This window comes from Ranitomeya variabilis, chromosome 1 (assembly GCF_051348905.1).
Source record: "Ranitomeya variabilis isolate aRanVar5 chromosome 1, aRanVar5.hap1, whole genome shotgun sequence".
NCBI classification, from domain to species: domain Eukaryota; kingdom Metazoa; phylum Chordata; class Amphibia; order Anura; family Dendrobatidae; genus Ranitomeya; species Ranitomeya variabilis.
Window position 1 is genome coordinate 842,320,750 of NC_135232.1, and position 12,027 is coordinate 842,332,776.

Here is a 12,027-nt window from a genome sequence, read left to right on the forward strand (position 1 = left end):
GCTGTCATTACACCCTACTGCAGACAGTTGTAAACAGCGCCATCATCTGTGCAGTGGCCATATTCGGGTACTGTAACTGGGCTTCTTTTCCCCTCAGTAGGAGCTGAGATGTAGCACCAGACCACAACCATCAACTCCATTCTCTCACTGTAGTATAAGCACTGGAGAATCAGGGGAAACAGATTGCTCATCTCGTCACATAACCATTGGAGCTACAGTGGTGACCTGCCATATTGGTTGTCACCCAGATTCCATCAAAAAAACAAAAATAACACAATAACTTGTATTTAAAAAACGTACATTGCATGACACTAAGGGGTTAATTGCTATATTATATAGAGCCATAACATTAGAACACCAACACATCCACTGTTAGAGTTCATTAACCCAACAATGACGGGAGTTGTCTATTCCCTTTGCCCACTTCAAAGATGGCGGAAGTGTAGTGACGTTTAAAGAAAACGTATTGTGGTCATCTGCTTTGCATAACCTACGTGCGCAGGCGCAATAACTAGCCAATCATGCAGTGTTATGCGTATCGTACAGGCTCTGTCAATTCCCTTTGCCCATTTCCAAGATGGCTGAATTGTGGTGACGTTAAAGAGAACGTAGGTCACGTTAAAGAGAACGTAGGTCACGTTCCCTGCGAGACCATGCGCAATGCCTCATCAACGTCCTGGTGCTGTGTGAAGCGCGTTTTTCACTATCTCGCCGTTTATTGCCTGCTAACCGGTTGTGTGGCCCACTAGTAACATGGCGTTTAACTTCGGAAGTGCGACGGGGGCCACAGCCACCCAGGGTAAGGAAGTGCAAGTAGTGTTAGTGGCGGAAAAACACGAGGTGTGATCCTTGGGGCCGTGCGTGGCAGCCATGAAGGCCAATGTGTGCTGTGTTTACTTGTGCCGTAGTGCCTGCTTACCTACATGTCTGCCAGAAAGCATGGCACCAGTACTCGCTCCCTGCACAATTTACATAGGACTGCAGGTTACATTTCATTAATCATCCTCAACATCCAGTGACAAATTGTAGATGTAAATCAAGGAAGGAAATGAGAGATGTTCAGGTTTCCAACACGTGGATGAAATATTCCGTTCACCGACTGCAAAGAATTGGAACGCAGTAAAGATGGTGCAGAACCTCCCCTGCTGTGTATCCTGCCCCGCTGTGGGGCTGTGCGGAGATTCCTGCCCCGCTGTGGGGCTGTGCGGAGATTCCTGCCCCGCTGTGGGGCTGTGCGGAGATTCCTGCCCCGCTGTGGGGCTGTGCGGAGATTCCTGCCCCGCTGTGGGGCTGTGCGGAGATTCCTGCCCCGCTGTGGGGCTGTGCGGAGATTCCTGCCCCGCTGTGGGGCTGTGCGGAGATTCCTGCCCCGCTGTGGGGCTGTGCGGAGATTCCTGCCCCGCTGTGGGGCTGTGCGGAGATTCCTGCCCCGCTGTGGGGCTGTGCGGAGATTCCTGCCCCGCTGTGGGGCTGTGCGGAGATTCCTGCCCCGCTGTGGGGCTGTGCGGAGATTCCTGCCCCGCTGTGGGGCTGTGCGGAGATTCCTGCCCCGCTGTGGGGCTGTGCGGAGATTCCTGCCCCGCTGTGGGAGCCTGCCGCGTATCCTGCCCCGCTGTGGGAGCCTGCCGCGTATCCTGCCCCGCTGTGGGAGCCTGCCGCGTATCCTGCCCCGCTGTGGGAGCCTGCCGCGTATCCTGCCCCGCTGTGGGAGCCTGCCGCGTATCCTGCCCCGCTGTGGGAGCCTGCCGCGTATCCTGCCCCGCTGTGGGAGCCTGCCGCGTATCCTGCCCCGCTGTGGGAGCCTGCCGCGTATCCTGCCCCGCTGTGGGGGCCTGCCGCGTATCCTGCCCCGTCCGCGCACGGCTGAGGTTTGGGTGTCACTATGGGATGCTGTACCTATGTGTGACATAGATCGCTGCTTGTTTACTGTCCCGACCATCGCTCAGTCCTGGCCCTATTAGTCACAGATTTCTGTTTGCCATGGTTGGGCTAGATCTCATCCGATGTGCTGCTGTAATGCGGTATGCCATCCACCCTGCGTGCGTACACCTCCCCCTCAGATACATGGGGTATCGGGCACAGCCACAACTTTGCGTCTGGCCCCCAGCCTATGCAGATAATACGGGGTGATAGGATTTATGCTTTTGGGTGAGAGCATGGCAAACATAAGGGCTGTGCAAACACCTTCCAGGCGAAACATACATGCCAGTGGGTGCTCCTCTATCCCGTCTGATCAGCAGCAAGACACCTGAACGTTATGTAAATTTCCGACTAATTTACCACTAGATTTAGAAACCTGAGCTTGCTCAGTTGCTTGGCAGTATTCTGCTTTTCTATAGAGGTCAGTGGAGAGAGTAGTGTCTGACAGCTCACACGAGAATATGGAGCCCCCGACTGAGTTGGATGTGGGTCCCACCGCTGTGACTCGCCTCTATCACTCACAAGCTATGTACTATGGTAGTGGGCCGCTGAACAGTCACTTGCTTATTCACCATTTCTCCAGATCGGCCAAGCATGTGTGTTTATTTCAATGGAGGAACACCTCTGGAGGCTGCTTATATCTACAGGGGGGCAAAATGTTGCCTGTTTGTTTAGATGCTGCAGTCACAGCTGATGGCAGCATCTAAAGGATTAATTGACCAGAATTCTAGTTAGTACTCATTCTGGCTGTTGCAGCAGGGTCCACGGTGAGATGCAGCTGACACCCTTTGGATTTGGAGAAAGCTCTGCTTCTGAGCCTGCTCTCTGGCACCAATATGTAAGATGGCACCAAGGGTTTAAATAGAAGCTTTCCTTAGAGAGAGGCTCATCTCTGGCCATGGTCTCTATAAATACTCCATTAGTAAAGGCCCCGTCACACATCGCGACGCTGCAGCGATACAGACAACGATGCTGATCGCTGCAGCGTCGCTGTTTAGTCGCTGTGTGGTTGCGGGGAGCTGTCACACAGACAGCTCTCCAGCGACGAACGATGCCGATGTCCCCGGGTAACCAGGGTAAACATCGGGTTGCTAAGCGCAGGGCCGCGCTTAGTAACCCAATGTTTACCCTGGTTACCAGCGTAAAAGTAAAAATAAACACTACATACTCACCTTCGCGTCCCCCGGTGTCCGCTTCCTGCACTGACTGAGCGCCGGCCCTAACAGCAGAGCGGTGACGTCACCGCTCTGCTGTGCTTTCATTTTACGGCCGGATCTCAGTCAGTGCAGGAAGCAGACGGCAAGGGACCTGACGGACACCGGAATGTGAGTATGTAGTGTTTTTTTTTTTTTTTACATTTACGATGGTAACCAGGGTAAACATCGGGTTACTAAGCGCGGCCCTGCACTTAGTAACCCGATGTTTACCCTGGTTACCAGTGAAGACATCGCTGAATCCGTGTCACACACACCGATCCAGCGATGTCAGCGGGACCTCAACGACCAAAAAAAGGTCCAGGCCATTCCGACACGACCAGCGATCTCACAGCAGGGGCCTGGTCGCTGGTACGTGTCAAACATAGCGAGATCGCTACTGAGGTCGCTGTTGCGTCACAAAACTTGTGACTCAGCAGCGATCTCGCTAGTGATCTCGCTATGTGAGACGGGGCCTTAAGAAACCTGTCCAACAAGGAGCTGCTCAGCAGTCACCTCTCCTGGTTACCAAAAACTGCTCAGCATTTCATAGTAAAGTTGCTCTCCTGACCAGTTCATGTTGCCTGTGGTTATGTTATATACTGAAAGGGCAGGGGATAGAACCATAAAGCTATTTGACTATCGATTGAGTTTTTCCCCTTATCGCTTTGTGATATGTTTTACTTTACTGTATCTTTGCCTGACACTACACCAATATATCCAATAGGTACCACCGGTTTCTCCCTGGGAAACTTTACTCCAAAAACCACTGCATCGGGTTTTGGCTTTGGCACCACAACTACTACAGCATCATCCACAGGATTTGGCGGTAATAAGAGTGTTTTATGAATTCTTTTCTATGAATATCAAGCTGCTCATCAGAATTCCTCACTTGATAGGGTTAAAGAACAGTAAAAAATCACATTGCAAAGAAGTATTCTATTTTTATATATGATTTTCAGTGGCAATTAGCATTTCCTAGAATGTGCTGTTTTGTATGAAAATCTTGTCCTCTATATAGCCATTTATATTTGCAATTCTTAATACCGTATATACTCGAGTATAAGCCGAGATTTTCAGCCCAAATTTTTGTGCTGAAAGTGCCCCCTCGGCTTATACTCGAGTCACGGTCGGCGGGTGAGGGGGAGAGGGCGCTGAGGCATACTTACCTAGTCCCGGCGCTCCTGTCGCTCCCCCTGCCCGTCCCACGGTCTCCGGGTGCAGCAGCTCTTCCCCTGAGCGGTCACGTGGGACCGCTCATTAGAGAAATGAATAGGCTGCTCCACCTCCCATAGGGGCGGAGCCGCGTATTCATTTCTCTAATCAGCGGTGCCGGTGACCGCTGACAGAGGAAGAGGCTGCGGCACCGAAGACCAGCTGTCCGGGGGAAGGAGCGGGACACCGGGAGCAGGTAAGTATCGCATATTCACCTGTCCTCGTTCCACACGCCGGGCGCCGCGCCATCTTCCCGGCGTCTCTCTCTCCACACTGACTGTGCAGGTCAGAGGGCGCGATGACGCATATAGTGTGCGCGCCGCCCTCTGCCTGATCAGTCAGTGCAGAGAGACGCCGGGAAGATGGCGCCGAGGAGCTGCAAGCAAGAGAGGTGAGTATGTGGTTTATTATTTTTATTGCAGCAGCAGCAGCACAGCTATGGGGCAATAATGGACGGTGCAGAGCACTATATGGCACAGCTATGGGGCAATAATGGACGGTGCAGAGCACTATATGGCACAGCTATGGGGCAATAATGGACGGTGCAGAGCACTATATGGCACAGCTATGGGGCAATAATGGACGGTGCAGAGCACTATATGGCACAGCTATGGGGCAATAATGGACGGTGCAGAGCACTATATGGCACAGCTATGGGGCAATAATGGACGGTGCAGAGCACTATATGGCACAGCTATGGGGCAATAATGGACGGTGCAGAGCACTATATGGCACAGCTATGGGGCAATAATGGACGGTGCAGAGCACTATATGGCACAGCTATGGGGCAATAATGGACGGTGCAGAGCACTATATGGCACAGCTATGGGGCAATAATGGACGGTGCAGAGCACTATATGGCACAGCTATGGGGCAATAATGGTGCAGAGCACTATATGGCACAGCTATGGGGCAATAATGGTGCAGAGCACTATATGGCACAGCTATGGGGCAATAATGGTGCAGAGCACTATATGGCACAGCTATGGGGCAATAATGGTGCAGAGCACTATATGGCACAGCTATGGGGCAATAATGGTGCAGAGCACTATATGGCACAGCTATGGGGCAATAATGGACGGTGCAGAGCACTATATGGCACAGCTATGGGGCAATAATGGACGGTGCAGAGCACTATATGGCACAGCTATGGGGCAATAATGGTGCAGAGCACTGTATGGCACAGCTATGGGGCAATAATGGTGCAGAGCACTGTATGGCACAGCTATGGGGCAATAATGGTGCAGAGCACTGTATGGCACAGCTATGGGGCAATAATGGTGCAGAGCACTATATGGCACAGCTATGGGGCAATAATGAATGGTGCAGAGCACTATATGGCACAGCTATGGGGCAATAATGGACGGTGCAGAGCACTATATGGCACAGCTATGGGACAATAATGAACGGTGCAGAGCACTATATGGCACAGCTATGGGACAATAATGGTGCAGAGCACTATATGGCACAGCTATGGGGCAATTATGAACGGTGCAGAGCACTATATGGCACAGCTATGGGGCCATAATGAACGGTATGGAGCATCTATTTTTATTTTTGAAATTCACCGGTAGCTGCTGCATTTTCCACCCTAGGCTTATACTCGAGTCAATAAGTTTTCTCAGTTTTTTGTGGCAAAATTAGGGGGGTCGGCTTATACTCGGGTCGGCTTATACTCGAGTATATACGGTAGTTTTTCCTTGCATTTACAGATGGGAAAATTAAGTATTTGATATGCTGACGATGTTGCAAGTTTTCCCATCTACAAAGAATGGAGAGGTCTTGTCATTTCTATCGTAGGTACACTTCACCTGTGAGACATAATCTTAAAAAAAAAAAATCCAGAAAATCACATTGCATGATTTTTAAATAATTGAATAGCATTTTATTGTATGAAATAAATATTTGATACAGTAGAAAAGCAGAACTTAATATTTGATACAGAAACCTTTGTTTGCAATTACAGAGATCAGACGTTTCCTGTAGTTCTTGACCATATTTGCACACAGTGCAGCAGGATTTTGGCCCACTCCACCATATCATATCTTCTCCAGATCTTTCAGGTTTAGGGGCTGTCGCTGGGCAACAATGATTTTCAGTTCCCTCCTAAGATTTTCTATTGGGTTCAGGTCTGTAGACTGGCTAGGCCACTCCAGGACCTTGAAATGCCTCTTACGGAGCCACTCCTTAGTTGCCCTGGCTGTGTGTTTCAGGTCATTGTGATGCTGGAAAGTCAGCCACGACCTATCTTATATGCTCTTACTGAGGGAAGGATGTTGTTGTCCAAAATCTCCCGACACATGACCCCATCCATCCTCCTTGCAATACGGTGCAGTTGTCCTGTCCCCTTTGCAGAAAAACACTACCAAATTATGATGTTTCCCCTAACCATGCATCACAGTTGGGCCGGTGTTCGTAGGGTTGTATTCATCCTTCATACGCGGCGAGTGGAGCTGATACCAAAAAGTTCTACTTTGGTCTCATCTGACCACATGACCTTCTCCCATGCCTCCTCTGGATCATCCAGATGGTCATTGACAAATTTCAAACAGGCCTGAACAGGGGCTGGCATGAACAGGGGGACCTTGCGTTACGTGCAGGGTTTTAATCCATGATTGTGTACTGTGTTACTAACAGTAATGTTTCAGATTGTGATCCCAGTTCTCTTCAGGTCATTGACTGGGTCCTTCCGTGTAGTTCTGGGTTGATTCCTGACTTTTCTCAAAATCATCCTTTCCCCATTAGGCGAGATCTGTCATGGAGTCCCAGACTGAGGAAGATTGACAGTTATCTTGTGTTTCTTCCATTTTTTTTTTTTTTTTTTTTTTATTAATTGTGCCAACAGTTGTTAATTTCTCGCCAAACTGCTTGCCTATTGTCCTGTAGCACATCCTAGCCTTGTGCAGGTCTACAATTTTAACCCTCGTGTCCTTAGATAGCTCTTTAGTCTTGGCCATGGTGGGAGAGGTTGGAGTGTGATTGTGTGTGGACAGGTGTCTTTTATACAGGTAACGAGTTCAAACAGGTGCAATTAATACAGCTAATGAGTGCAGAGTAGGAGGGCTTGTTAAAGAAAAACTATGTGTATGTTTCCACGTTAAGGATTCCCTCAGTATTTGCTGCGGATTGGACGCTGCGTACAGTCACAGCGTCCAATCCGCAGCGTCCAGATGTTACAGCATAGTGGAGGGGATTTTATGAAATCCTGTCTCCACTATGCGTGCGAACACGCATCCGGCTTCCCTGCGTAACCAGACATGCGGCGCATCTTTCCAGACTGCAGCATGACTATTTATCTTGTGGAGACGCTCTGTCTCCGCATGATAAATAACCCAGTCTATGAATAATATGCGGTGATTCCGCCTGTGTTCAATGAACACATCTGGAATCGCTGCGCGTTCAACAGGGGGTGGCGCTTTGGGTGGAATGGGGTATCGGGATTACGCCCTGTGGAAACATACCCTAATAGGTCTGTAAGAGCCAGAATTCTTGCTGGTTGGTAGGTGATCAAATACTTATTTCGCTTAATAAAATGCAATTTAACTATTAAAACATACAATGTGATTTTCTGTTTATTTTTAGATTTTGTCTTTCACAGTTGAAGTGTACCTACGATAAAAATGACAGACCTTTCCATTCTTTGCAAAATTGTCAGTGTATCAAATTCTTATTTTCCCCGCTGTAGATACTAAAACAGCTGGAACTATTTAACCTCTTAACCAAACTGCGATTTTCCATTTTTGCTTTTTCGCTTTTTTCACCCCTTTTCCCAGAGCTATAACTTTTTTTTTTTTTTTTTTCTATCAATATGGGCCTATGAGGGCTTGTTTTTTTTGCGGGACGAGTTCACTTATGTCACCATATTTGAAGACCCGTAGTATCTTCATTTTTCGGGATCTGGAGCTGGGTGATGGCTGGTATCTCCTTTTTTGTTACCACCCAAACAATAAAATGAGGAAGCTATTTATCCCGCACTGTGAACAACAAAAAAGCGAAAAAAAACCCATCCCACAACTGTTTTTGGACCTATAACGTCACAAAAATGGGAAGAAAGCGATCAGTCACACGTACCCCCAAAATGATACCAATCAAAGCTAAATTCCGTCCCGCATAAAACAAGTCTTCATAATCCCCCATCAAGAAAAAAAGAGCCTTTTTAAAATGATATATGTATGAGGAGTAAAGCAAAAAAAATCAATCATTGAAATCACTGCATTCATAACAGCCCAAACTATAACTTTATCGTTTTATCTTGCCTGATAAATGCCGGGACGGACTGTGATAAAAGCTACCGTAATCAAAATAGCAAAATGTTCTCCAAAATCATACCAATTAAATAAGTATATAGATATCTAGTGAAACTTAACTAATAAAAACATATTAATGAAAATTAAAAAGAACCTACTTTTTTAAATACATAATGCGTGGCTTGCTGAAGTTTTCATAAAATCAGTTTTATCTGCTGCAGATTTAACAGTTCTCTGAATGCTGAGCTCTGTGTTACCCCACCCCCATCATTGACTGGAAGCTTTTTGTGTACACTGTGCATAGGCAGAAAACTGCCAATCAGTAGTGTGGGGTTCATTCATTCATAAAAAAACAAGTGTGTAGGATATCTGTCCTGATCTATTTAATACAGTGATCCGAGTTTGAGTCTGTACTCAGGGTGGAATAGACTTTCTACTGAGCCCATTCACCATCTCTGTGCATGTTCTTCCATCGTCTGAGTAGCTATGTGAACACTATGCTGAGGTCTCTGGTGCCGGACCATCAGCTATGTGCTGGACATGCTAGTTGGTACCTGTAGAGCAGGAGTCTCAAACTCAGCTGGGTATATGGTCCATATGTAGAAAAAAAAAAATTGAATTTGGGGGGCCACATTCTTGGAAGGACAGTGACATTTATTTTTTAGTGATACCATTTTTTTTTTTCTATCCCCTTTTGATCATTTTTTTGGAACATTTTTGGCACGCTTATTTTATTTTTTTAAATGGCATTTATTGTATGAGTTAAAGGGAACCTGTCACCTGAATTTGGCGGGTCCTTTTTTGGGTCATATGGGCGGTGTTTTGGGGTCTTTTATTAACCCCTTTTTTTCCCGCTGGCCGTGAAATTGACTTGATGTTGATTCGCTTTCCTCCCTAGTTAACGCGTGCGCAAAGCAAAATACTTCTGGGACATAGTGCGCTGGCGCATGCGCACTAATGGTTTTCGGCTTTACCCGCTGTTGGGCAAAGCATACTGCGCTTGCGCAAGGCAAGATTGCTTTGCGCACGCGTTAACTAGGGAGGAAAGCGAATCAACATCAGGTCAGCGTGCAGCCAGCGGGGAAAAAAGGGGTTAATAAAAGACCCGAAAACACCGCCCATATGACCCAAAAAAGGACCCGCCAAATTCAGGTGACACGTTCCCTTTAAGGTACAGTTTTATAGCTTGGGTCGTTATGGATGTGGCGATAACAAAAGTGCACTTTATTGTTTACTTTAGTTTATATATAAAACAGCATTTTTAGTAGCAAAATATTTTTTATATTTATTTGTCTTGCAGTTAGTACCATATATTCTGCCAAACATCTTGTAGTAATGTGCCCCATCTTGTAGTTATGCCCCATCCTGGTCCCCTTCTTGTAGTAATCTCACCATCCAGACGTCCTTCTTGTAATAATCTCACCATCTAGACCCCTTCTTGTAGTAACACCCCATCCTGCTCCTCATCTTGTAACGTCCCATCCTGGTCCCCCTTTCTTATAGCACTGCCCCATCCTGGTCCCCCTTTCTTATAGCACTGCCCCATCCTGGTCCCCCTTTCTTATAGCACTGCCCCATCCTGGTCCCCCTTTCTTATAGCACTGCCCCATCCTGGTCCCCCTTTCTTATAGCACTGCCCCATCCTGGTCCCCCTTTCTTATAGCACTGCCCCATCCTGGTCCCCCTTTCTTATAGCACTGCCCCATCCTGGTCCCCCTTTCTTATAGCACTGCCCCATCCTGGTCCCCCTTTCTTATAGCAATGCCTTGTGCTGCCGTAAAGCCCCATCCTGGTCCTTGTGTTGCGGCCCACAGGCACTGTAGACCCCTGACGATCGTGGCCTGTCCAGGGGCTGCTGATGTTAGTGCTTTGTCAGTTGAATGTGCGTCCTTGTACGCACATTCAATTTAAATGTATTCCTTCGCAGAGACAAGTTGTCTGCACAGCAATACCAATGTCAGCCGGCAGCCAATCAGAGGCCAGCAGCTGACATAGATGTTCCAGCTCATGGCAGTGACGTCGTCAAGAATGAGCAAAGATTTAAATGAATGAAATGCTAGTTATGCCAATTCCTTCCAAAAAAAACAATCTCTCAATCAGCTCCACTCCTCCTGCCTCCAGATTGTACTAAATTTTCTATGTGACAGGTTCACTTTAAGGGTACTTTCACATTGCGTTCCAACACCCATTTAGTGGCTCTGTCAAGGCTTACGACAAAACCCCCTGCAAAGCCAGATTCGCACATGCTGGAATAATGCTTATTATTAAATATATTGATACAACTACTACGTCTGAGTGTCCGCCTCCAGTAGGCTCCCTACTGGCACTATTGGTCTATGGCTCCGTCGGTGCCTACATCTGAATCCCGTTTTGATGGGGTTCAGAAATAAGCCCCAATGGGGCCACCGAACATGTGCGGGAATGCAATGTATACACGCCTTTGGGTCCGCTGCGCCGTGTGTTTGTCCACATAGCGGACAAGTGCAGGAGGTGCCTACTATTTATATACTTTTTTAGTTTGGTCCATAAATCTGGCCAGTCGTTGATGCCGCCATGTACACTGGCACTTTGGCTATAACAGGTGTGTGTACTCTGTGCAGTCTGTGGTGCACGCGTCCATGTAATACACCCTTAGATAAGGGGCCATATCCAATACTACTGGGAGGGAACAGAGATGTAACCAGGCAGGCTTTCTATGACCGATGCAGGGTAAATGTAGATTTACAGCGCTACCAGGTAACTGGCCTTGGAGCTGTCACACTGAGAGCAAAGAGAATGTCAGACACTGTTAGCAGAGACTGGATTGCCATTTAATGGTAAGTTTATGTATGCTAGTGTTGTTGTTTGGTTCCTTGCCCTGACTGCTACATTTATAGTTGGAATCTTGAGCTATTTTATGAACAGTAACCGATAATAGTCATGGCCAAAAGCGTTGGCCTCTATTCACTTTCGTCCATGACTATCACATGTGGTAAGACTGGTAGTCATGGATCGTAACTCCTTAATTCTATCCTTCATGTAACAATTTGATTGTGTTGTACATGTCACTCTTTCACTCATCTGTATATTTTATTTCTCTTCTCCTTTTCTAAACTTGTTTTTAATTCCTGCCACCTTTTCTTCATGCTTCCCACTCGTCAGGATTTGGAGGGCTTGAGTCAGCGACCTCCAACACTACTGGGTTTAACTTTGGTGGGTTCGGACTAGCTGCTAACCCTACATTAAACTTTAACATTGGGAATTTCAGTGTGTCCTCTGTTCCAGCGCCACCATTCAATTTTGGTAACACCCTGGCAAGTGCAGGTAGAGAAAAACGAATGTATGTGATGTCTGTCATGATCTATCTAATGCAGTGATCCAAGAACAAGCAGGAAGTAACCTATGAAACAGGTTTTATTTGTGATAGTTTCAATGGTTAATGTGGGCATGTGTGTCATACCTACGATTTGTGT

The 12,027-nt window shown here is 47.3% G+C and overlaps 1 protein-coding gene across 1 annotated transcript in view; it reads left to right on the plus strand.

The window, feature by feature from the left end:
* Positions 1 to 514: 514 nt before the first annotated feature.
* The window catches only part of NUP54 (nucleoporin 54), a 73,693-nt gene continuing 62,180 nt past the window's right edge, over positions 515 to 12,027 (plus strand). Inside the window, exons 1-2 of the mRNA XM_077276155.1 lie at positions 515 to 799; positions 3,841 to 3,942. Of these exons, the coding sequence (XP_077132270.1) occupies positions 754 to 799; positions 3,841 to 3,942 (148 nt within the window). The 5' untranslated portion in view covers positions 515 to 753. The remainder of the gene's footprint in view (positions 800 to 3,840; positions 3,943 to 12,027) is intronic.